Here is a 27,945-nt window from a genome sequence, read left to right as displayed (position 1 = left end):
GTTTTAACAATTTTGTCGGAGAGGGACTGCAGAGGCACGCAACCTGGCGAAGAAATTTCGAACGAAACGGGCGTGTACGCTGGGTGCGTCATAAGTTGAGGAATTTTTCTCTCTGTCTTTATTGACATCAGCCATCTTAGCTCACAGTGCGTAGGATTACTAAAGCCCTGTACCCGTGACGTACGTACAGTTATTCAAGAAATTATTTAACACACGATGTGTCTGACGATTAAAAATTGTTTAATTTTCAGTATTTCAATTATATGACACAATCGAACTGAGCTGATCTATAAAATCCTCTAACAAGCGGTAAAAAAAACGGTCTGTCAGACACGGAGGGACTATTTCAAAATAGCTCGTATACGTACTCCACTACGTTCTGCGGCCCGATGCGTCCCTATTCAACAAACCTGTTTCGTAGCTATCGTGTTGTATTGTAGAAGTTGTGAGTTGTTTACGTGCCCAGCCCACAGTCGTGGAAAAAAGAGTTTTTTTCGCCGATTTCTCAGTGTTCCGCTTAACGATATCCTGGCGTTACAGCTTCCGCAGTTATAACCCAGGGAATCTTTCACACTAATATCATCCGCATTTCGCTGGTGAGTCTGTACAATTTTTTTTCCACATATCCCTTTAATTATTTGACATATGACGAGGAGTGCACCGGGGGCATTATAGTAGGTACTACGTTCGAGCTGCGGCTTTCGAACCTGCCGCATTTACCGTTTTGTCATTTAACTATACAACGTTCGATAATTATGCTTTACGGAAAGTTTCATCGTTTCAGTTTCTCTATATTCGATTTTCAAAAATCTGCACAGCCAAAGGGCAACTTCAAGAACCGGTTTAAATATGTTCGCTATTCATTCATTCAGACGCGCTCATTCGTTCGATATTTGAACGTATGTACCGTTTAACTACCTTTGTTGACACTATTCACTGGCGGTATACTTAAAATGTAATTAGGTACGTAAGATTTTCTGGATTTTAAAGGTCTCTCAGTATTATCGGTCTTGTTATTATCTCTCATGCTAGAAACTGTGCTGTAAAATTCCCGTTCATATACATATACTTTCATATCGGCTCCACGCATCGCGTGTAATTCTATTGGATGATCTTTAGTCGAAAAATGAACAGTTTGTGTATTTTTTCCATAGCTTCGTTGAAGTATACGAAAATGTTCCCGATGTTTAGATAGTACATCTTTTATGGTTCCGAAGTTGTAATGTATACCTTATTGTTAGTTGTATGCACGCGTTTCAAAGGAAAGTGTATAATTTATGGACACCCCCATAAATATTAGTGAAAATTGATTCTGCCTGTCACATCATACAAACGGCATTTTATCTTTGGATATATGTTATAGATTCTATAAACCTTCGCTTAACCAACTTGCAAGAGGTGTTGCATATGTATATATGCACACACACGTCGATGAACGACACTGATCAATTCATTCCGCAGTACCTATTATTACTATTATTATTATTATTATACCAATTTCACGTCCCAATTGCAGGTTACTTTAAGCGATTGCAAGAAGAGAAAAGTATAATATGTACAATCGTAACGGTTATAGTCATTTCTTTCTTCGTTTCACTCATCAATAAACCGATTGGTATTGATGGAAGTCAATGATTCATCCATAGCGTGTGTATAAATTGAAAACAGAGCACCGTCAATTCACTCATAATTTTACTATTCAAGAGCGAATCTCTGCATAGGTTTAAGGTACATACATAACCGATATAAGGAAAAGGTGTAGTCCAGTTTCGAGTGTTCGTAGTCGCCTCATTCCGTTCAATTAATATTTAACAACGACGCTAAATTAACCTTGTTCGGTAATTTGAACCGTCAAATAATAAGGATCGTATCTCGCAAGCTTTCCTGCGGTATGTGATGTCTTATATGTATAATATAACGCTATGCCAAATGCGGGATTTTATTTTACTTATTCTTCGTTCGATAAACGTTTTACAAGCGGAAAATACGTGTACGCACTTTCGAATTTTCCCGCACATCTCTTCGCACCTGCAACTGCGAATCTCCAATTAGGGGATATATGTTGTTTACCTTTTAGTAACGAGAAACGTGCAAGACAAATCGGTGACATCCATTTCGTCGAACGATTCTATAACCGCTAACTGGAGTGTGAATATTAAATAAGTTTTGAATTTCGTTTCTTTTTCTAAAGAAATATCTCGCCACAGCTTATCAATACAAAAGAATATAATGAAACGTGCCGTACGTGGGTGTAACAAAAACACGCAACACACACGTAGAGACGGACTGTTTTCTAGCGCCTAATCGGCTTCTGCTACTATAATACCACTGTCGCAAGAGTTTGTTTCGAGATCTTAGGGATAACGGGAGTGATAAGGTGAAGCCTCAAGCATGCAGCTATGCTGTTATAAGGAATTCTACCCTCGTCGATAGACTACACCCTATTTGCTGCCAAACTGACACACACCCGAAGCACTTCGTTCCCATTTTGTTTCGAATATAGGTTTCGGTTGACACGGAATTAAAAATTATAACGTAATTTTGGAGTATTGTATTATCTGGTTAGCCAACAAGTGCAATTTTACTCGTTTCGTCGGCTTTGTACCGATCTCGAACTCAAGCCAATATCGCCGTTTATTGATGAGTATGTTTTTATTGATTCAAGATGATGCATGTCGAGGTACCTACACGTAGTAGAATATAGTAAAAGCACGTGTTACGAACCTAAATATATATGTATACACGTACGATATGTATGTAGATCAAACCTTATGACCATCATAATCCAAGCGGAAGGTGAGGCTTGCGCTGTGAGACTCCGCTTTTACGGTTCGTGTATACATATACTTAAGTGTAATAATAACGGGCATGTATACCTATAGATATTAGGGTGGTTCGTATTTGGGTCATGTCGGAATTTCCACGCGTTCACCCCTAAAAAGTAATCGTGTTGTATATGGAAGAAAATCAGGTTGAATCCAAAAAGAATTTTCGTCAAGCAGTCGAATTTTTATATGAAACAATACACGAATTTGATATTTCTTTCAGAAAACTGTTTATTACTTCGAAACTATATATTATGAACAAAAAATTTTCTTTACTATTCTGTAGGATATTTAATGCTCTACAAAAAAAGATCTCTCGCAAAATTTTTGTAAATCTTATATGTATCACGTTATTATCCAAAAAATGGCGATAGATTTAAATCGTGATAAATATTAGATATACGAAAATTTTGCAAGAGATCTTTTTTTGCAGAGCATTAAGTTTTTTACAGAATAGGCAAGGGAATTCTTTTTTAAATAATATATTATAGTTTCAAAGTAATAAAGAGTTTTCTGAGAAAAAATTCAAATTCATGAATTTTTCCAATTAAAAGTTCGACTGCTTGACCGGGCGTGTTAAAGTTATCGGAATTTTTTTTAGATTTGGCCTGTTTTTCTTCTATACAACGTGATTACTGTCCGGTGGTGAGCGCAAAGAAATTCAGACATGATCCTGCAAATAAAAACCACCCTAATAAATATACACGTTCATGTTTTTCGTTTGACGCATTCACGTACGTAGAAATGTTTAGAATGCATTCTCCAAACGTTCGATCGTGAAAATGGCGGTGCGAAGAACGTTAACAGGTGAAAGTTGTTCAACGCTTCTCGACTTATACGCGCCACTGTTGAGAAAACGAATATTCGACTTCTGTGAGAAGACGGTCCTTTGATCGCCGAGTACTTATAAAGTAGCGAAAAAAACGGTATCACTCATATAAACTGGAATGTTTTGAGGAATTGTTCTTTAAAATTAGAATCCCTAAAAATTTAGTAAAACCAAGATTCTGATGAGAAAAAGATTAGAGAGAATAGATGCATGAAAAATCTCCGATTTCCATGCATCACGTATTTATATTCGTCATCTTTTCATTGGTTTGTTCGTTTGGAATTAGCCATCCGTTCTCCCCGTTTTCGTTAATTCACGTTATATTACTTCGTATAATCTCTTTCAAAAATTCCTCACAACTTTTTAAGCTGTTGAGAGTTGAAATTGAACCGTTGAACGGTGACGCGACAGGAAGGTGGGCGTGCCGCGATGCCCTTCGTCACACGTTACGCTCGTTTCGAAGCGTACTTTGGTACACCGTCCATGCACCGTACGACACGCTCGTGTCACGTACAATCGCACGCGTAACATCGTCGATACCGATGTACGTATGAATTTACGTACCGCAATCCCCAATAGCGGTAGCTAAAACAGGGAGCCACTTGCGTAGATGTGAAGGAAGCAAGGAACATATCGGGCATTCCATACGACTTCGACCTGGGTCTGACCCCTGCCCCCCGAATTGGGCACGCGATTTTTTATACGATGCTTCTCACTTCGAAAGGCGCTCGGTATTTTTTTTTTACATTTTTTTTAACTCCATATGAATTTACTACAAATTTTTAAAACGATTTTTATTGATCGATGCAATTCGAGAGTCTGAAAAAACTGAACAATTTTCTGTCGGTATCAATATTTTTAAGCTTAGAGCCGGAGCGGAGTGATTTTTTCTTCGTACTGTTTCAAGCTTATTCTTAAAACAAAAACACGGTAAAGAAAATTAAAAGCGGAAATTATTTTACCATGGATGGCTGCTGAAACATTTTCATATGTCACATCAGATTTTTAAAAAAATTTTGAGATATCTTTGTTTTTACCACGATCTTCAAAATGTTACAAGGTAAAAAAAATTTGCAAATAACAAACTGGTTCCAAAAAATTGTCTATAATTTTCTAACATTTGATGTGACATATGAAAAAGTTTCCGCAACCATCCATGGTAAACTAATCTCGCTTCTAATTTTCTTAACTTTTTTTTTCGAAAAAAACTTTTAAACTTAAAAAAGGCTTATAAGCTCAAAAATTTTGAGAACTGACAACAATCATGTAAAAGGTCACGGGTCCAATCCGAGAGGTCAAGAGTCAGACCCAGGTCAAAGCGATATGGAATGCCCTATATATAATAGGTATATATACCTAGGTAGGTGCAGTTTATTCTTGCAAAGAGCCAACGGTACGTACACCGATTACTGTACAATGTCGGTACTAACTAGGTAGGTATTGAGTTGCTGTATACCTGTATAACAATGTTCAGGTACTGGGTACCCCTTATTAAGAGTGTGGTTTCGGAGTAAAAGCTGCGGGAATGAGTAGAATTGCCGACTTTAAATGTCTCGTGTACGTTAAATAAGGATTTAAATGACCCTTTTATCAACCCTTTTTTTTTAACGACGGGAAGTCAGAATAGTGGTTTATGTTTTCGCCACAACACTAGTTGATTTGCAGGGCAGGTGCGTCTGACGATGAAAATCTCTTGGTGACAAAACCTGCAATATTTATTCGCGTCGCTCTGATACGTGTAGCGGTAAAACATGAGGCGTACGCTCGATTGATTCGATCGCCGATTAGACTTTTGCATCGTGAACTTCAATTATTATTACTAACATTATCTTTTACATTTGCTAATAATGATATACTACTCATATAATTATATATGCGAGACATGACGAGTCCTCGGTATCGAAAATCATTGTTCGATGCGTATATCAGACGTCCGATCAAAAATTACTCATTGGCAGATTTATATCTGAGGGGGATGAAGCAAGAATTTATTCTAAATACCTTTAATCATTTTTCTTCTTTTCTATCTTATACATATACCGAAATTCAGTAATGTTTCAAATTTATTGTCTACCGATAATCACACTTTTTACATTCGCTTTAAAGAACAATTATGATCTATAATTTAAAAAATCAGTTGTACGAATTATGATACTCCGAATACGTTCGTCGAATCTTATATATATATATTATATTATTAGATATATATATATATATATTATTAGATATTTATCATTAGGTGTTTCGTCGTGGATAAATCTGTGTAAATCATTTCAATCCACCACCCCATTGGCCTAGTACGTCTTCTGATTATATTTGCACTCGATTGAACGTACCGACATATTTTTATCCTAGACGCATTTAAGTGGCGTCGTGACGTCGCGGCGTCGTCGCCGTTTTCTGTTATATCGACCAAACAACCCCTGCGAGTATACCATGTATATGCACCTATTGTATGCTCTCAACTTCGTCTCGACGAGTAAAAGTTCCCCAACTCGATGATGGCGTATAACGTACAAATGACATTGTAAAACTCTGAAAAACTTTTATACGAAACTATTGTTTTCTTCTTACGGATTAATCGATGACCTTCCTTAAAACACCCATCCGGCTGTGAAGTTTGCTGAGATATTGTAATGATGCATCTTTGGAGAAATTCGTTGCCATACGACTTTAAGATTACTTTAAATTCAGTAAACTGTTAATATTATAGCATCAACAAATTCAGATTTTGTAAATTCAAACTCTTCAGGTATTCTAAAGGTGCAAAGTAGTTTAATTTTTGTTACGTTTCGACACGTTAACTTGACTAACTTCACCCTCCCAATCATTTTACAAAAAATATTCCTCTACTCTTTCTGTGAGTAAATGCCAATATTTATAACACTGCGAAGTGAAGCTGATCATGGTAAAAAAAAAAAGAGGAAGAAACAGAAAAAATAAAGTCATGCCGAAAATGTCGGAAATAGGTATGACAGTGCCTTCTCAGTGCCTTATTTCAGATTTGCGTATAAATGACGAACCCGGATAGGAAAAAAGGAAAAATGCTACATACACAAACACAAAAACACGCGTACGCAATTCACTCACACTTGTTCCAAGAGACTTATTCAATTATTGACGTTTCCGGTCACACAGAGAATTCAATGTTGTGAGTCTCGCGGCAGGTAAAATCAGTAGTTTTCATGTATAACGGCTGCACCTGCGTTACACAGTTTTCGACAATTGATCAGGTATAGGTGTATCACCTACGATACGGCGTAAAACTTGTGAAATTTCACCGTCGGTACATATACATATAACTCAGAATCGGCAAATTTGTGCAGTGAGGATCGCATTATAAGAGGAAAATTTTATCAAACGTTTATTATAGCCGACTCGTCACCGATTGTATTATCTGACCGCACTTCCTTTACCGTCAAACAATAAAATGTCCATTTAAATTTTGTCCAGTTTATACTAATTTAAAAGGACTGAAGCTATTCCAAACTAGTAAATAAAACTTTTAAAATATTTATGATGCACGTTGTAAGAAATTTTCGACGGCCAATTTTTCGTATGACTCTCCTTTACTCCCCATATTAGTATTGACCCCCATATTGTAGCTACTCGTTCGCTGCGAAGGTGCACATTTATCTTGTACCTATTATCAGGAAATTCCTAATCGTTAGATACAGGTCAGGTAACTTTATAAGAAACGTCGTAAGATGGAATTTAATTCTAGCGTCATATTTAAACACCGTAACGCCGAGCGATCAATTTCCGTGCGTTCGGGCCGTGATATGTATGTACATACGTACCTAATTGTAAGATCTAATTACTCTACTCGCCACTTGAGGCCGGTGTTATTTATAAACCCGGCACAGCTTTGATACAACGTTGGATACAAATATACATTAACTGGCTTCCTTTTTCGATCTATGTATATATATAAACTTATCGATCGATGCAATTATTGCATAAAATCGTTTACCTATACGTATAATATAAGTTTTATTTTTGCATGGTATAGGATTTTCAAAAAATTTGTAATTTTTATAACGTTAGTTTCACTGTCAAATCACTTTTTCTTTATCGCAAAAATGATTGAGGAGCAATAATGCGTTAGTATAAATAAAGTATCTGATTAAAAGAAAAGGTCTGACAATCTGCGTATGATGGTTAATTTTTTTTTTCTGTCTAATAATTTCTAAGTGGGTCAATTCTGTTTCAGATTTGATGTATTCAAAAATCGACGGCATGTTAATTATTTATTTCATCCTCTTACCATGATGTCAAGTTTTTCGTCTTATTGTAAATCAGTTAAGCCTGTATTGTACATCGATATTGCATATCTACATTGATATTGTACATATACAACAGTACAATACCGAGGTGCTACTATTTGTCAATTGTGACAATGCTTTCTGAGCGAAAGGCGTGATAGTCGAGATATTGTTAATTTAATCTAACCGCAGATTTCAATTATCGTTAGAAGAACTGAAATTCTTAAAATCAACGATCGGCTGCAATAATCGTTGTGTAGTTGTGTAACTCTGTCTGCATTGTTGTGGAATAACTGCTGACCGTAAGTTTTTACGCTTGCGTAAGAATCAACAGACAAACCTCAACTGCAGTGAAAATAATCCGTCTCAAACGGGACGAGTATTTTTAATTTGCGTATCAGTAGTCGAATCACTTGCAGATCTCCTCGCGTTACATCAACGCGACGTGTCTAACGGATCGACGGAAGATTCGAATCATATTGAAGTTAGTAGCGATTTTCGAATTTTATGAAATTCAGTAAACCGTAATAGAACAAAACACACTCACGTTTCACTAAAATAGTGATTTTTTTCTCCAATGTTTCGTTACGGGCAACGTTTACTAACTTCAACCTCGTGGATTCGACGGATCCGCGATCTTTACTTAACCTAAACACTTTTTTGTATGCACCATAGTATCCAATCTTGATTTTCGTTTTTTACGATCTTCTCGACATACACCGCGTATTAAGTAATTGTCAAGTATATGAAACAGGGGTAAAATTTTCTGACTAATCTATTGCCGCTATTTATTTTAGGGAATTATTCTCACATTGTGAGAAATAAAAAAGCAAATGATGAAAAAAAAACAAACACCAATTTTTCAAACACGTCAACAACATTTCAAAATCTTTACTCAAATAAAGGCATTTTGAGTAAATATTTTCATTTTAAAGCAAACGAGTTAAAACTGCACTCTCGTGATTTCACTCTTTGCACATTATACCTACGTATAGCCTCCTGACACACGTATGTGCGACATGCATTATACCCAGGAGTGATATTATACGTGTATTATATGCCTGACTCTCTGCTTACGGCGTTGATGAGGTAATGTCCGTTATTGGTCCGATGACGCTATCGTTCTTACTAACAAGCCGATATACGACTAGCTTAGGCTATCTTCCTACTTTAGGCTATTTATTGCATACATTTCTGCCATGATAAAGTTTCTATTTTTGTAATTTTTTTCATCTTGTTTCTCCGTCGGAAGGACTGGGCGGAATTTTCCTTTCAGGCGCACTCAAATAGAAGAGCAAACAAATAACTGACCCATGGGGTGAACGGCAAAGTATGACTAATTTAGCGTTATCATAATTTCTTTCTTTCTTTCTTTCCGGACGTACATTGAATGATAATTTGGTCGTGAACTGTAAAAACCCCGTGAATATCGGTCTCAATGTTGTAAATATATTCTCGCCGGAAGTTGTAGGTAATTTATTTGCACATGCGAATAACTGTGGAACTAATTATAATATATAATACCTTTTTGCATATCGCGCGATTTTTCCCATAATATTAATTCGAGCATCGTTAATGTCCGAAGAGGAATTGCGGCTTGTGTTTAAGTTAGGAAATAATATGACATAAATTTTGAGCACGTTAAGGGAAATAAACTGAATTTTCTACAGTCAGCAAATAATTAGCTCTGCGCGTAAATAATTCGTAAACAATTGTAAAGGTTGTCGCATTCGTGTTCTAATTCAAATCTGGTAATCGATTTCTGCTGGGTAAATAACTTACCGTTTTCTTCAGGTTTTGCTGATTTTAACATGCGCCCAGTAATTTGCTTATACTAAAAATCGCCATACAAGTATGTTAAAGAAAAAAGTAATATATTTAGGCAGAAGAAACCGATTATATTTTATATGCCTCTAAATGTGCAATTTTTACGTTAAAAAGAACCCTTGAAATCGAACTACAGCAGATGCAATATGTGCATGATAATGCTAACACCTCGGCTAATACAGTCTTCTTTGGGTTGAACCTCGTTATAACTTGTGTATACCAATTGCCCCTTGCCACTTGCCACTTGGCGCTTGGCGCTTGGCACTTGCTACTTGTGAATTGCTCACAGCCCAATTTACTATCTTACAATTCATTTTTTTCACCTTGCTGGGCTCCTAATTTCCTTTCTATTCACGACGTGTATATGTACGTGATATTTGCATTCATTAAAGTGCCTTTTATCACTCAATTCTGATTAGAGGTGTGGTCATTTTGCAAATTGCAACTGTTGCAACTTGAACCTCATAGGCAACATTATTTCTCTCCTATTTTGGCGAAATCGAACAATTTTACCACATGCATTGACAAAAAATGACAATTCAGATTTCTTATTCTTCTGTTGATATTTGAAGAATGATTTTAATAATAAAACTCAACCTTTCAAATATGAGTACCTATATTTTTGAAAGTGCTCTCAGGATTTTGCATTGCATAAAATTACGTTTGATTAAAATGAAAATCGTTTTAGTTTACAGGTAGAGACATATATAGACATCTAATGCAGATTTACTTTTTCCAGATAATACTGGGCACGCGATGCCGGAAGAACCTAAATCAGGTGGCAGTGTGGCGGAGGCGTCAGCGGCTGAAAATGGAACCAGGACAAGCTCGCCTAGCAAAAGTCCCTCTAACAAAGGAAAAACTGTCTTGGCCAGAATAACTCTTCTTGATGGCACTGTCAAAGATTTCCCGATTGAGGTAACCGAGCTTTCGATGCATATGTTTTTTATGGCGACAGACTAAATTCCATGACTCGTCGCTTTTAACTCGCTCAGTTTGGATCGCATTTTAATTTTCAACATTTTACAGAGAAAGGCTAGAGGCCAAGAGCTTCTTGACAAAATATGCCAAAGTATGAACTTGTTGGAAAAAGATTACTTTGGTTTGATATATGCTGACCGGCACGACCCGAGGAACTGGCTGGATCTTGACAAGAGGATTGGTAAATTCATCAAAAGTGCGTGTAATTTAATGCCTCGTTTATATCTAATCTTTGCACGATTTACTTCACTACATACATGATAATATATACTTTCTTTATGTTATTTTTCTCTCTTGAATTAAAATCTTACAATATTAATGAAGATTAGTTTAAGATTGAAATAATCTTTGTAGATGAACCGTGGAAGTTCAATTTCGAAGTGAAATTCTACCCGCCAGACCCCGCTCAGCTCCAAGAAGATATAACTCGCTATCAGTTATGTTTGCAAATAAGAAACGATATCGTAACAGGTCGTCTGCCCTGTTCGTTTGTCACCCACGCTTTGCTGGGTTCTTACCTTGTGCAATCCGAAGTAGGAGACTATGACCCTGACGAGCACAAAAGAACTTATCTAAACGAATTCAAATTTGCTCCAAATCAAACTCCCGAACTTGTTGAAAAAGTGATGGATCTCCACAAAACACACAAGTAAGTTGTTTCAAGTTCATTTGGATATAACATGCAACTCAATCTTTCTTCCTTTGCTAATTCTTACAGTTCGTTATCGTTTAATTTAATCTACTTTTCTATTTACTACCCAAATCAAACTTTTCAGAGGTCAGACTCCGGCAGAGGCCGAACTTCATTACCTTGAGAATGCGAAGAAGTTAGCTATGTACGGTGTAGATCTCCATCCTGCGAAGGACTCAGAAGGTGTAGACATAATGTTGGGTGTCTGTTCCTCTGGTCTACTCGTTCACAGGGACCGTTTGAGAATAAACAGATTTGCATGGCCGAAAATATTGAAAATTTCGTACAAGAGGCACAATTTTTACATAAAAATTCGACCGGGAGAATTTGAACAATTCGAATCTACCATTGGCTTCAAATTGGCCAATCATAGAGCTGCCAAAAAATTGTGGAAAGTCTGCGTCGAACATCATACTTTCTTTAGGTAATTTTTACAAACTTTATAATATTCTATATCGGCTTCATTTTTTAATATTCTTTATTCTCAGGTTGATGAGCCCTGAACCGACTCAAAAACTTGGACTCTTCCCACGTCTTGGATCTCGCTTCCGTTACTCAGGAAGAACTCACTATGAGACTAAGAAAACTCCTATTGAAAGACAACCGCCGCAATTTGAGAGATCTCTTAGTGGGCGACGGCTGACATCTCGCAGTATGGATGGTAAGAATTCAAAGTATTACAGCCTGAAAATGACAGTCAAAATTTGGTTTTACACTCGCTTAATCATCTCGACATTTCGTGGCGGGAATACGAGATGCAATTTTTGTTTGAAAATTCCTATTTTGCAAGCCTTATTATGTCTTAAATTATTCCCACAATATTTCTCTTACGTTGTTTGACTCCCCCCTCATTCTAAGTTACCTTCATAACGCAGTACACTTTGTTGAGCCAATTTTGACACTTTTTCTGTAGCCTTGGGTGGACCAAGGCCTGTTGAGACTTATGGATCGGAGCCCAGCAAGAGACATACCATGATGAGCTACGAACCTGAAACGATACCTGATCTTGAATATATTGAACAACGGCCGAGTCCTATAAAGAAGAAAAAGGAAAAGGTAAGAATATCATAAGGTGTACGCATTTTACCTCGCTGCAATTTCTGAATTACAATTAGTTTCGAGGGTGTAACTATAAAATTAATGTGGTCCAATCGTTTTATTTATTTAATATTTTTTCCCACAACGGCATACGTACCGACGGATTTTTTTTGGATTGATCGCAGAGAAAGAGATAGAACATTAATTTTGTGTTTAACAGCAATGGTCAAAGTATGAATGAAGCTGATATTTCATAGCTAGAATAGAATATCATTCTTCTGAAGTGAGAAACTTTGTAGTAAATAGATCATACATATAAATATTACTATTCTAATTGTAGCTCGTTGGTACTAAAATGTGTCACTAAAAATATTTACATTACATCGTGTCATGTAAATTTTCCATTTCAGACTGTTAAGGAAAAATATTTCCCCAATGTATTTCAGCTGGGAAAAAGTGAATTTTAAGTGATATAATTGCAGTTTTCTGACCCATACTTGAACTTTTTTGTCTTTATAGAATTAAAAATTGAACTTCCACGTGAAAAAGATTAATACAGTTTCTGTAGAAGTGAAGAGAGAAAAAAAAGCACAATCACTATTATTTCCAAATAAATATACCTGTCCGAGCATCGTACACATTGTAACCTTTGAGTTTTGTTGATAACGTTGGAGAGCATGATAGACATGAAGTGAAGTGATCGCATTTAAGTTGCATGCCACGGCATCAGGCTCACTGCATCATTTACAAATCAGAGTTCCGAATTGGAACAATACTTGACACTGATCAGTTTCTCATTTAAATTCTTATCGATAAACATTTCACGCTTCTAGGATCAATAAAAACATACATGTAGTGGCACCTCATTATCGAAGCATTTACTAATTTCATACCGCTGGTTAATGCGCAGGAATAATATTGAATGTAGGTAAATCATTTAGTTCTAGATTTCATCGTCACTATACAACATTTAGACAACCATTAGATACTAAAATTATGTGAGTGTTAAGGAACTCATTGGTCAACTAACTGTCATGTTCAAAATAGTAAGGAGTTAGTAAACACTAAATGCACAAAATTTGCACACATCATTCCTCAGCATGAGAAGTTACTTCTCCGTGAAATGATTTTTGCTGGCACATTTCTTAGGATTCCTCTTATTTCGGTTATTTTGAAAACGTTATTCAATGGATCTGTTTTCGATATTCATTGTTTGTAATCGTAGGAAAGGGAATTTCGTGAGCATCAACTTTCAAATGAATTTCTACAAATGGTAGAACTTGAAGTTAGAAAACTTTTAAGGTAGATACAGTAATACAATCAATTTATGCTCAGAATACAAAGTATATATACATATTTTTACAATCAAATACTTAAATCTTGAAAGTTATTTTTACGCTCATTGATCATCTCCTTTTTTCCAACACAGCTGTGCCGTCTTAGAATAAACACTACATCCTACCTATAAATACAAATATAAGCATCATATTACAGTTCCAACTTCATTGTAACAAACATATTACTTCGAACCTCAAATGAAACCCCATTCCCATTCACAACTCGATCATTTAAAAAAAGGTCCTACAGATTTCAGGGCAGGATTTATTACGTTTAGTTTTGTTCGCAACTATATGAATAAGCTTCATTGTGGCTGCAATTGAGCCAAATTCACTAACAATAAGAGAAAATAGCGAATAGATCAAAAGTTATTCCAATTTCCACTTCTAAATAGCAAATTAGTAATATTGATTTCTAATCAAACCTGCCCCGTCTCTAGAACCTTAGTCATGATAAATAACTGACACGTAACTAACACCGATAGCTAACACGAAAGACAAGTGCTGGAACCACTTCAGCCAGCAGTAACAGCAGTCTGGAAGGAGAGTACGACGCTGAAGGTGGGAAAAAGGTATAAAAAACCATAATCGCCTCATCATTGCACTACCTCATTATTGTGCATACATATATGTATATACGTCTATGTATTATTGATGTGCTTACATGTAATTATTTGGTGTCTGTCGATTTATTTATGCATGCTTATAAATTTCTATTTCCTTACAGCGTTGGCCAACTTTCAACGTAACATTGTCATACTTACCCAGCTTGCTGTCTGGTACTTTTATCATATTTCTTTTAGATCCACTTTTCAGGTATGCGCACGCATGTGTGATGCACACACAGGTATAAAATTTGGAACCGATTATTTAATTCTATTTAGATGTACATAATCGTGTGTTCATACATACATGTATATTGTATAATCCAAAATTTGTTGATACTTCATTACAGGTGTTGCTTAAAAAAATCTTTTCTATCGCAACTGAATTAGCACGAAATTACGAAATGGCAAGAGAATATCCTATAGTGCTACCAAGCTTAGAGTAAAATTAGTACAGCTTATTGCATGATGTCCTCTGTGATTGTGTCGCTCTAATTGTAGAAACCAATTGGGGGTATCGCGGTTCTTCCTCCTGGCGGCTTGTCCAAGAAGAAGAAGGACAAGCAGAATGAAAATGAGAAAGAAAACCGCAACGACTTGAATAACTCTGACTTAATAAACGAAAGTGCACTGCTTGACACTAGCAGCGAAAAGTCACCTACTAAAAAGGAGCCTAAAAAAAAAGAGAAGGAAACACCCGAAAAACGCGACAAGGAAAAGAAGGAAAAAATCAAGGTAAGTTTCTTACGGAGTAACGAGCAAATAGAATTTTGATAGAGTGATATGATATCGCTGTAAGGAAGTAGAGAGAGAATAAATTTGGGATAATTGTATAGCAAACTGATAAGATTTGAAATGCGTTTAAAATCAAACGACCATACCTTATTAACGATATTTCAAAGAAATGGTCAAGTGGATGTTATTATGTTGAATGTAATTCATCACAAAGTACGTCTTGTCACAGTAACTCGCATGCAGTTTCATTAATTTCCGTCAGAGTTAGATTATTATAGTTGAAATACACATTCGATAGATTTTCATTCCTCCTATTCAGATTTGTATGTTGGAACACCAGCATTTAGCGCTGACACTAACTCGCTAGATCCGGTAGAAACTAGGTATTCAGAAAATACTGGTGAATGTAAATTTTGTTTAATGTATTATACATATACATACCTTGGCAGAGCATATTTCACACTGATTCCTTTTCCATTTACTACCATGGATAGAAACAGTCCAAACATATTTTCGAATTATTTGTATACCTACGAGAAATACTATTCTAAGGATTATTTAATAATTACACTTATGGCGGTGGAGGCTCTTTGTTACACTGGATTGGGTCATGTCTTACTAACGTCTCAGCACGTAAAAATTAAAAACTCTGTATCAAGTCAAAGTCTCGTGCAATCGGGTGTACCCCAGGATCCCATCTAAGGCCGCTGCTGTTTTTAATTTTTATTAATGATATTGGGCAGGAGATTTAAATTTAAATTTAACCGACGACCTCAAAATTTGTTAAACTAACAATTCACAAATAGTTACCGTCCGACTCTAGAGCAATCTTAACGGCATCTCTCATTGGTGTAGTGCTAATGAGCTTAGTTTCAATGTGAGAAGTCATCGGTCACATCTTTTTTTTTTTTAGGCCGGAGGGTTTTAATACGGATTATTTACTTGACGACTTACCATTGACCCGTGTTGTTGTTGTCAAAGATTGCAGGGAACTGTTTGATAGTCGCCTCAATTTTAACGCTCATCTGCTATGTGTTAGAGATAAAGCACTACAGGAGCTTTACTTTGCTTTTACACCGACGCTATTTTGCTTTTTAAAATTTTCAACAACATGGTTGACTATGTTGAACTTGTTGGTAGTTTTAATTTCCATGTTCCGGACAGGCTTCTCAGGGGGTATGATGAGCAGTTCTCAACTGCAAGTTACCCTGGGAATTTTGGCTGTAGGTCGGTGACAGGAAGACTTACCGCGCTTTGAACATAAACTACAAATGGTTCAAACTATTTGGTTGCACAATAGCGTCCTTTAAAACTAATTACAAACTTGCTTACTTTCGGCTGATGTCGCGATTATTCTCGTTGCTATTCGGAGTTTACCTCTTCATAGATATAAGAAAGAAAATCATGAAATGGAGATTTTTTTGTTTGTATAATGTATATTATTGTTTGTGGTGTAAGAAATTGTCCGTAAAAATATAAATAAAAAAATTCCACATTTGAATTCAAATCAGTATCGCTAGAGTAAGAATGTTGTGAAATGCTTTGCCAATGTATTCGACATTTAAGGGTATAATATGTTGTAGTAAGTATGGATAGTATTTACATATTTTTGTATCGCATGTTTTTATTTATTATCCAAGAGTCCTGTCGGTGGTTTCCTGTTTGGCAAGAAGGACAAAGATTCCAAGCAGAAAAAAGATAAAAAGGGAAAAGACCTTGACGAGTCAATTGAAAAAGATGACTCTGAATCAAAAGATGACAAAACAGGATCTCCTGGCTCTCCGCAACTTCCAGGATACACAAAACCATACGATTATGTTGAAGATGAAACTTCGCCAACTAGAAAAAATTTTAAGACACGAGGCTTTTCGTACGAAGACAAACCTTCTTCTCAGGATCCATCGGATCAACAATCACCCACGTCAGCTGGTAGAAAAGCCACTGGCCTAGCATTCAACTATGCTCCTGGAGAAGAGAAGAAAGTTGCTGAAACAGCTGAGAAACGAAAAACCAAAGAAACAGACGCCAACAAAACACCGGCAGGCTTACGTACACCGGGATTGAACTATGTGGAATCTGCTGGACTGAAAGAACAGCAGAAAGCAGCAACTCTTTCTCCAGATGATGGAAAACAAGCTTCGAGTGCTTTTATCAGCGGTGAATTGCAGAATCAAAGAGCTGCCGTTCAACCTGGTGTCATAATACCCAGTTCGGTGGAAAGCAAACCCAACTACAGGATATTACCTTTACCAGATGGTTCCAAAGTCATTGGTGGTATAATTTATACAAAGGAAGGCAAAACCTTGGATCAGAGTACACTGGGCCCAGATGGCAGTACAATCATCAACGGCAAAGTTCTCGGGAAAGACGGCAATCCGATAAAGAAATCCGATTTTGGTCCCCATGGCACACACGTTGCCAATGGATTAGTAACAGGCAAAGATGGCAAGCCTCTGTACCAAGAAACATTGGGCATTAACGGAAATGCTGTAAGAAATGGAATCATCTATGAGCCAAGCGGAGAGGCAGTCAATGATCGGGCCCTGGGACCAGGCTACACTTTAGTCAAAGACGGCAAAGTAGTGTCCAAGAACGGTAAGCCTCTCGGTTATGAATCTCTTGGAAAAGACGGAGATTACATAAAAGATGGACTGATATTTAGTCGGGATGGAAAACCGTTGACTCAAGGCTCGTTTGGCACAGATGGCGACTACATAGTCTCAGGTGCTGTGCATGGAAAGGATGGCAAACCTCTGAGTCAAATTGCTTTGCTTCCCGACTCAACTTTCATCAGCGAGGGCCTCTTCTACGATCGTGACGGAAAACCGTTGAGTACTGGCCAACTGGGTCCCGATGGACACTTAATACGAGACGGAAAAGTTTACTCGAAAGATGGCAAGCCTGTTAAAAGCGAATCTTTCAGCTCGGATGGATCGGTAATAAAAGACGGGATAGTGCATGGAAAAGATGGCAACTTGCTCAGCCAAGGATCGCTGCTTCCTAATGGCGCTCACTTGAAGGATGGTAAAGTTGTCGGCAAAGATGGCAAAGCTATCAAACATGCATTTTACAAGCCTGATGGCAGTTTTGTTAAAGACGGTGTGATTTATGGACGAGACGGAAGACCATTGAGTCAAATTCCCTTGATTGCCCCTGGTGCTTTTGTCAAGGAAGGGGTAATCAACACCAAAGAAGGAAAACTTTTGAATCAAAGCTTATTCAAGCCTGACAACGTAGTTATTAAGGATGGAGTAGTACACGGTAGTGACGGAGGTGTCTTAGCCGAAGGTTTTCTGGGACCAGATGGACTTACAATCAAGGATGGAATGGTTCTTGGAAGAGATGGCAAACCTGCCAAGAACGAAACGTTTGCGCCTAACGGAAGCTACATCAAGAAGGGTCTAATTTATGCTAAGAATGGTAAACCTCTGAATCAGGATTCTCTAGTTCCCGAGGGCGCAAGCATAAAGGACGGTTTGATTTATAACAAGGACGGAAAGCTGATGAAGGCAGCGTTCTTCAAGCCCGATGGAAGTCATATTCGAGATGGCCGAGTTTACGGAAAAGATGGCAAGCCGTTGAATCTTAGCTCAGCCCTTCCAGATGATAGTTTCATCGCAAATGGTGTGATTTTTGAGTCTACAGGTAAACCTCTTGATAAGGATACCTTTGGCTCCGACGGTTCGTACGTCGCAGCTGGTTTGATTCATGGAAAAGACGGCAAAATCGTCGCTGACGGTGTCTTTGGACCCGGCGGCAACAGAATCAAGAACGGTTTGGTCGTTGACAGAGATGGCAGGCCAGTGAACCAAGACGATAAAGGCCCTGACAATATGGCCATCAAAGACGGTAAAATCGTTGACGCGGACGGAAATCCCAAAAATCAGGGCTCTCTAGTACCAGATGGTTGTTATATTCAGAGTGGCGTGGTTTATGATAAACGCGAGAATCCTTTGAAGGAAGGTGCATTCAAGTGTGATGGCAGCTACATACGAGATGGCTTAATCTATGGCTGGGGTGGACAGCTTTTGAACTCTGGTGCTGAACTCCCAGCTGGTAGTTACGTTGAGGAAGGTAGACTGTACGGCAAGGATGGCAAACCATTGAACCACAGTTCCTTTGGACCGGAAGGAAACTCCATAGAGAACGGATTCATCTATGGAAAGGATAAGAAACCTCTGCATCGTGGAACCTTTGGAAACGACGGTAGCACAATACAAAATGGTTTGATATACGGTGCCGATGGTAAGCCTTTGAATAAAAGACAAACAATCATCACTGTCACGTTAGTGCGCTACGGTTTGGTCTGTGATAAAGACGGAAACCCCTTGGAATCTGGGATATTCGATTCTGAAGGCAGTTTCATCAAGAAGGGAAAAATTTATGATTCTAATGGACATCCTCTCAATCAAAGTGTATATGGATCAGATGGTAGCTTCATTAAAGATGGTTTAATTTATGGCAAGAATGGTAAACCTTTAGAAAAGGGGCCACTTATTGCAGAGACGAGTTTCATCAAGAGCGGAAGAGTATACGCCGCTACTGGACAGCCGCTCACACAAGAAGCATTTGGTCCGGAAGGCTTAAAAGTTATTGACGGAGTAGTAGTTGATAAGGCTGGTACTCCGATAAAGAACATTCAATTTGACGCAGAGGGCAACCTGGTTAAAGATGGACTTATCTACGCGCCAACTGGGAAGCCGTTGGACAAAAAATATACCGTTATCTCTATTACTTTGGTACGCAAGGGTCTTGTTTGTGACAAAGATGGTAAACCTGTATTGCAAGCACCATTTGGAACAGATGGCAGCTTCATCAAAGATGGTAAAATTTACGACAAAAGTGGTAAGCCATTGAACCAAGAGATATTTGGAAACGATGGTGGTTTCATCAAAGATGGACTGATTTACGCTAGCAATGGTCAAGTTATGGATCAGGACCCAATTTCTGACGAAACCTCGTACATTGAAGATGGTAAAATATTCGGATCTAACGGACTTCTGTTGAACCAAGAAAAGTATGGACCGGAAAGTTACAGAGTAGTCGATGGGATTGTGGTAGATAAAAATTTCCAGCCACTAAAGCAAGGTACATTTGGATCCGATGCGGTAATCAAGGATGGAAAAGTTTACGGCAGCGACGGAAAGCCTCTGTTCAAGAAATTCACCGTTATTACGATCACCGTTGTTAAGCGAGGCTTGGTCTGCGACAAGAATGGTAAACCGCTTGTTCATGGACCTTTTGGCACGGACGGCAGTTATGTTAAAGATGGTAAAATATATGACAAGGCAGGCAAGCCTTTGAGTCAGTCTTCATTCGGAAGCGATGGTAGCTACATCAAAAATGGAGTTATCTGTTCCAAGGATGGAAAACCTTTAGATCAGGATGTTGGTGCGGACGAAGATCAGCATACGTATATAGACGATGGTAAAATCTATAATATCAGTGGCAAAGCGCTTACAACTGACTCATATGGTCCGTACGGCTTCAAGGTAGTCGATGGTGTGATTTATGGAAGAGATGGGAAACCGTTGGCATCTGGGACCTTTGATAATGATGGCAACACAATAAAAGGAGGAAAAATCTTTGCAAAAGATGGTAAACCACTCACTAAAGAGTCGAGGATCGTCACTATCACATTTGTGAAACGTGGACTCGTCTGTAACAAGGATGGAAAGGTTTTGAAGGATAGTCCTTTCGATAACGACGGAAACGTTGTCAAGGATGGAAAGGTCTACGGCACAGATGGCAAACCTTTGACTGCTCGATACTATGGTCCTGACAGTATTTTCATAAGGGAAGGAGTAATTTTCAGCGAAAATGGAAAGCCGTTGAATGATCGGGAAACTGGACCAGAGGGTAGCTATGTTCGCGAAGGCATAGTATATGCAAAGAACGGAAAGCCGCTGACGCAAAATCCGTTTGGTCCAGAAGGTTGTAAAGTTGTTGCTGGTGTAATTTATGGAAAGAACGGTAAACCCCTTGACGGAACGTTGTTTGTCAATGACGGAAGCTATGTCAAGGATGGTTTAATTTACTCCAGTGATGGCAAGCTGGATAGTAAAGATAATCTAACGTTTATGTACAAAACCGTCCTTGTTACGATCGAACCGAATGCTCAGTCAGAAGAAAATATTGCGAATTTGGTCAGTGCAGTTAATCAAGGCTTTTATGACGATCCACGGTATAAGAAATTCAGTGGAATGAGCTCTTTCGGTAAAGACGCCAAGATCTACCCAACATCAGGCGGAGCATATGAAAGTGGCTCTGGAGATGACAGCGATGATGATTTGGATCAGTACGGAGAGGGAAAAGGTGACGTTATTAGGGAGTTGCGTGGTGCTGCCAAGATCAATATTCCCGCTTTGAAGAAGACCTCAATTCCGACCACACCAACAATTGTTAAAACTACAACTAAACAATCGGCTGTCAAAGATCATGAAGGGGTGACACAGAACATTGAAGAAAAAGTAGAGGACCTTACGCCAGGAGGTACCGGCCAAGTCACTGTATCTACACATGTGAACAAGGTGACATATTCCTTTTTTGTTTTCATTATCTACAACAGATGCATGACGTTTTTCAAACTGCATTCCTGCAGTGATCATTTATTAGTAGCAAACCATTGATATAAATTTTCTTCCCTTGCTATGTCAATGTTATTTCCACTGCAATACTAGCCTGTCAGCATGTGTTTCAGTGTTTGTTGTCATTGTGTCGATATTTTTTAGACATTCATTTTTAACTTATTGAAAACAGTAGAGTTTTCCCCATTAAGTGATGATTATTATCTGTAGAGTGGGAGTATAATTTAATATTTATCTCCGAGCCAAACCTAGTTTAGCATAGGTATAAACGTTTTAGCTGAGAATCGTTGTAAGACAGTAGTTGTACTTAGGCTGAAGCAGCTGACGATGGTAGATCACCGTATATGACAGCAACCGCTGTTACGACCCGTACAGCAACGATGCACGAAGACTTGGAAAAGAACCAGAAAACGAGCCAGGTTTGTTGAAGTAAAATAAAGTGTTGATAGTTGGTCATGCAATTTAAACTAGCATCTTGCGAGAGCCCAATAAAAATGCAGAGATTCTACGTCTACTTGTAAGTGAGACTTCATTTTCCTTTTTTCCTCATTTAAATTCAGAACTGAAACCCGATTAGTTTTCAAAACCTTACACAGAACAAATTTGTTTTCTTCTTCATACGATGATAATTATCGAAGTTGTTTGCCATCGTCATAATTTTGATCAAAGTTAAATTGTCGTCATTAATATGTGGTCAACATTTATGTTCAATTAATATTACCATATTAACCCAATTATCATTTTAGTTTTTTATTAGCCTTATTATTTCTCTTTTTCAAATTAGGTGGAAGAAAAAACGGTAGCTCATACAACTGCTACTAGTGCAACATGGCAGGAACAGCGTGTTGTCACACAGGAAGTCAGAACAACAAGTCATGTACTTTCCGGCGAACAGGTAATGTTTACAATTTATTTATTTATTTTTTTTTTTTTTAATATGCCTTGAATTGCAATCTTTAATCGGGCATGTACTTCCATTCACATTGTGTTGAGAAACAGTTCATATTTTGCACTTGGCTATAATCATTTTTTGTCCAGTAAATTATTGCGCATTTCATCTGAGATTATTTGAAATATTCGAACAAGGTAATCCAGATTCTGCCCGCGCAAGCCTTGTTCATGTAACTCATTTAATTAACCAAAAATGAAATTTACGCAAACCTTAAAGTCACTCTTTCGATAATCATTTTGAGTATACAAAATGGAGTTGGCACAGATCATTCAGTTGTTTGTCATTTTACCTAATTATTTGATTGATTAACCGAACAAAGATCAATTATCTCATAATTTTTCGTTTCTGTTCATTTGTAAATAATTTCAATGGCTTGGCTAACATTGCATGGCGTAGCTGAGCTCACGTCGTCATAGTACCTCCAGTTCGAGCAGCGGTGATTCCGGTACACCGATTGATTTCGAAGATGACCAACAAGCGATCTACAATCAGTATTATCAGGTAAATGATACGACGGCCAGAGTAATGAAATACAAATCGTAACGAATTTTATGTAACTGATATCTTATCTACTTTATTCTGTAATAATTTATGCAGCACATTTTGCAATTTTAAATCTCCAATACTTCACAAACGATACTCAGATTGAAAAATTTCAATTATGCATCAGTTTATACTCAAGATCTTGCTAAGCATTTATGAATATCCTGTGAATAATTTCATTTTGTAAATATATGAAACTATGTACACGAGCTACAAATTCAAAATTACAAAAGCAGGTAAGTTTAACTGGCATCGTTGTTCTTGCATTGATTTCACTGCATCTGTACAGGCATGAATTTTTTAGCATCTTTATTTCTTCGTCCTATTTAATAACGAAAATAAAATGCTCAGAGAAGAAATATAGCATTTATTGAATAAAGACATCAACAGATCTTTGAGGTCGAGGCTCATACATTTTAATATCACTTATATGTTGTTTGAAAATCAGTTTGTGAAAATTATCACATTTTGTAGCCGAAATATAGTCGGCACGCAAATGAAAAGCTGTTTCAATTTGGTTTTGAAAACTTACAGGGAGATCAAGCTGGCATAGTAGCAACGGAAACGCACGTTTACACAGGGGAACCCGATAACAATGTAACAACGACAACAACCGTACCACTGGTTGCAACTGAGTCACGAAAAGTAGCTTTGGAAAGCGAAGATGGCAATTATAGCGCGACCGGTGAAATTGTCAGCTCTCAAACAATATCTAGCAAGACTCGTACCGTGGAAACAATTACGGTTAGTGTAATCGATTACGTATAGATGAAAGAAGAAATTATATTAATCTGTAATTCCTCCTTTCAGTATAAGACGGAAAAAGACGGTGTTGTTGAGACTCGAGTGGAACAGAAAATTACAATACAATCAGACGGGGATCCTATCGATCACGACAAGGCTCTGGCGGAAGCTATTCAGGAAGCTACAGATATGAATCCTGACATGACAGTTGAAAAGATTGAAATTCAACAGCAGACTGCGCAGTAACCGCGTTGAGTAAGCACTAGGCATAACTGTAGAGTGCCCTGACCATATTGTTCAAATTTGATCATATTTTAGGTACAAATGTTGATGAAATAATGTTACTAATTGTTTGTAAAATATTGATATAAATTTGAAAATTCCGAAGCATTTTAATGAATCAAATTGGAATGTGATTTCCATGCATAGTTGATCGATAGCGACCAAGCAGCTACTTATTTATGTATATAAATTATATGCAACTTTACACCATGACGCCTTTGAGGAAGAAGAAAACTTTATGTTTGAGGCTTGAAAAAGATCATTTGTGAACGATGCCGATAATTTTACAAATTATACTTTAGAGTATAGAAAGAATGTAGAGCATCGTGTGAAAGAAACATCATTATTACATTTCCACTTGAAGACTATTAATAATTAGGCCTGATTACTTTGAATTCGATAACGAACGTCATACAAAAGTTATTTAGTAAAAATGGCCCTTCGATTTTACCGAAGTGACTTCGTGTTCTGAGCCACCGCCTAAGATGGTTCCCTTCCTCAATGCGAATAGTAACTTTCACCAAATAATCCCGGTACAACTGTGTGTTATGATGTCAACATAAAATATGTGATTACAAAAACAAGTATCTTTATCGACTAACGTTATTATGCTTGGTTGCGATATGGAATTAGTTATACATTGGAACGATGTTCACTAGGAAGTTTTTAAGGTAATATTTTAAAAATGAAAAAAAAATATAAAAGTTTGAATAAATTAGAAAGAGAAAAAAGAAAGCTCCAATATACATGTGAATTTGACCATACTCGAGATGATAAAATATACATACCGAGTCTAATATCTTATTAATATACTTATTAATATAAATAAATGGTAAGACTTGTGGGCAAAGGGTACTCTACAGTTTGTAGTAAGGTAATCAAAATATTGGGCTAAACAAACGAAAACAATAAAAGTATAAGGAGATATATTGACGAAAGTAACAGATATCCAAATCAAGCATCCGAATGACATGTTTTTATTATGTCTTCCAAGTACTATAAAACGTTCAACGTGATTCCAGAAATTGGTTAATCTAATAAATACTTCACCCGCACTCATTGCATTGAGATATCTTAGTTCCAAGCTCACTGAAAAATCTGGAATTTATTGTATTCGTTTGTAGAACTTGATACACCCGTGGAATATTTCAAATTGAAATATTAAAAAGGCATGACTAAGCATAAATCGTATCTAGCGGCAGAGAAGCCTCTTATCTGTAGTTAACAGCGCATTAATGTATTACCGTAGGCATAAAAATTGCATTTCACCGAATCTTACGGCACTTCATAGTTTTCACGTAAATCCATGCCCTGTGAGATGAGGTGTTTTCCACCAACATTTTGTTGTCCGTATGAATTTTTACCATTTCAACTTAGATAATATATTGTATAACATTTACACGTTTTTCGAAACATGCTGTTATTGTCATCATTTTCATCATTACCTTTATCACATCAACGTTTTGTTTTTCTTATCAAACATTGAATCGACCGAACGAATGTAAATTATCGTTCGGTGCAAAGATGAAATCAATCATCAAGTTTCGATTGAGTGTAATGTGTCGTAATTTGTGTAAAGAATACTGTGAGATACTGCTGCACATGAATTTGCTAAATGCACATTTACCTAACCTTATTGAGATAAATCAACTATGTTATTCATTTTAACATCATGAATATGGTCGTTCATTTTTTTTCACTTCATCCACGAATGGTTCGTACATATATTATTTCGCACCGCCTGTAAGTAATAATAATTATTATTATTCTTACACGTTCTACTACAAGACTTTCTTAATATATAGTTAATGTGACTTATAGACCGGTTAGAATAACAAGACGAATATGAAATACTACGAAGTGAGAGGTTTCTTGCTTAAAAAAAGAGAAAAAAAAAGAAAATCATTAAAAAAAAATTCAAATATATATATATAAATATATATATATTAATATATAAAATACCTATGTATTATTAATAGTATAGCTTAAATCTTCAAAATCATCACGTTTTTTTTCTTGTACTATAAAAAACACGACGAAGTATGTTTTGATAAATTGAAACATAAGAATTACGATAATAAATAAATGTAAGTACAACTGCGAAACTATAAAAATCCATGGTATTGGATAAGATGAACGGGTGATGAGGTTCTCTTGCTTTTTTGCTTTTTTATTAACATTTCTTTTGAAACGTGTAAATTTTGTTGATCTAAGTACAACATTAATTATTATTATTATAATAGAATAATAAATTATAAATATACATAAATAACATACCAATAGCATTGATTATGCTTTGGTCAGCGTATATGTCTAAACTTATCTGTAGTTTGTATACTCGTATGAGAATAACGATTTACAATTTTTTATTTAATTACATTATTTACCTGACTATATACAATTATAAGTTCATTGTTTGTTTCTGTTCTTCTTTATAATTGTGCAGTTAATATAATAATTTCCCGGGTACATACCTATTTATAAACTATTATAAGATTATATGTTGCACGTAACATCTCAGTCGTCTATTTTCGACGAAACAGAATGTAAAGCATACGAACCAAAACGAGTTATAAATCATCCTGATTAGGAGACAGGTATATCATACCTATGTGTCAAAATGTGTTTTCATTATTTTATCATTACAAACTGCATTTCCGTAACTGCGATATGAATTTAAATTTGTGTCAAGTTTTCAATAAGAGTATTGCTTATTACAAATGACTGTGCGTTACATTTAAATTTCCTTATAAATTTACATTTACAAAATATACATTTCTAGTATCCGTATGTTTGATGTAATTAATTATTTTTTAAACTTCGCATATATACACACACCATATGTATACATATTATTTTTTTATGATCAATTATTTAATGCATGGTGCATAGGATTTGTGCTTTTTTTATATACGAATGATTAATTATTGTCGTATTAAACAAAATATCTGTTAATTTTATTCATTTTTATATTGTTTTCATTTATTTCATATTTGTCATTCTTACCCAGCATACATAAGGACATAACACACGATACATACGTATCTAATCAATTTTCGATGGTTAATGATTATGATATATTCTATCTGAATATCCTTTTATTTCACAATTTATATATCCACGCGGCTACAAACGATCGATTCTTCTTCTTTTTCCCGTAAACTTTCATTTGGTCTGGTTATCTCGCACAATTTGCCTTAGAACGAGGTTGCTGAAATTCTTGATTGCCTTCTACAATGCATCTGGTGGATCAATAAATAATTATTGCTGTCGTGCGTACGTGGAAGTAATCTGTTCAAAAAATAATCGTTAACATTCCGTTTTACAGTGCTGACAGTAAATTACATTCACACGCACTGTTCAATATTGCCAAATCAAAATTTGTCCATGATGATAATATTACAATTCAAAAAAATTATTTTAGTCGGAAGCCAATATATTTTATTTATGATGTTTCGAAATATTTTTGAATTACTTACTCAAGTTCGAGTATTTTTTAAAATATCTCCCATGTCAATACATTCCATTTTACATCTGTCACTTTTACTTATCATAGAATGATCATTTATTTATATAGCTGGGTGAAATTGCTAGGTACTCATTACTTAACATGATTTATTTACGCTATTGTAGTCCACAAATTACTATGTACATTTTGCTCTTCATTGTTAGTCAAAAATATACTTAGCAAAACTCGTTTTACA

At 36.5% G+C, this 27,945-nt stretch overlaps 1 protein-coding gene across 5 annotated transcripts; it reads left to right on the top strand.

The window, feature by feature from the left end:
- Positions 1-131: 131 nt before the first annotated feature.
- On the top strand, positions 132-27,945 carry LOC107223981 (mesocentin). 5 transcript variants are annotated; one of them, XM_046734689.1, is made up of 15 exons: positions 132-180; positions 10,486-10,664; positions 10,776-10,923; positions 11,082-11,376; positions 11,504-11,842; positions 11,907-12,079; positions 12,332-12,474; positions 14,279-14,365; positions 14,900-15,133; positions 16,774-21,663; positions 22,032-22,139; positions 22,505-22,615; positions 23,069-23,173; positions 23,750-23,959; positions 24,026-27,945. In XM_046734689.1, exons 2-15 carry the CDS (start codon positions 10,503-10,505, stop codon positions 24,203-24,205), a joined length of 7,185 nt encoding a protein of 2,394 aa, XP_046590645.1. In that variant the 5' UTR covers positions 132-180; positions 10,486-10,502; the 3' UTR covers positions 24,206-27,945. The 5 variants fall into 5 exon arrangements, with proteins under 5 accessions (XP_046590645.1, XP_046590647.1, XP_046590646.1 ...); XM_046734688.1 differs by lacking the exon at positions 132-180 and adding an exon at positions 371-596; XM_046734690.1 differs by lacking the exons at positions 132-180; positions 23,069-23,173 and adding an exon at positions 367-596.

This window comes from Neodiprion lecontei, chromosome 3 (genome assembly GCF_021901455.1).
Source record: "Neodiprion lecontei isolate iyNeoLeco1 chromosome 3, iyNeoLeco1.1, whole genome shotgun sequence".
NCBI classification, from domain to species: Eukaryota; Metazoa; Arthropoda; class Insecta; order Hymenoptera; family Diprionidae; genus Neodiprion; species Neodiprion lecontei.
The sequence above is the reverse complement of the archived record's forward strand: the minus strand, read 5'-3'. Positions and strand labels throughout refer to the sequence as shown.

Excerpts from the sequence above, each read along its gene's own strand:
- LOC107223981 (XM_046734689.1), top strand. The coding sequence starts at position 10,503 with ATGCCGGAAGAACCTAAATCAGGTGGCAGTGTGGCGGAGGCGTCAGCG. Across the intron at positions 11,377-11,503 it reads GATCTCCACAAAACACACAA|AGGTCAGACTCCGGCAGAGG; the intron begins GTAAGTTGTTTC and ends CAAACTTTTCAG. Across the intron at positions 22,616-23,068 it reads ATGTACTTTCCGGCGAACAG|CTGAGCTCACGTCGTCATAG; the intron begins GTAATGTTTACA and ends TGCATGGCGTAG.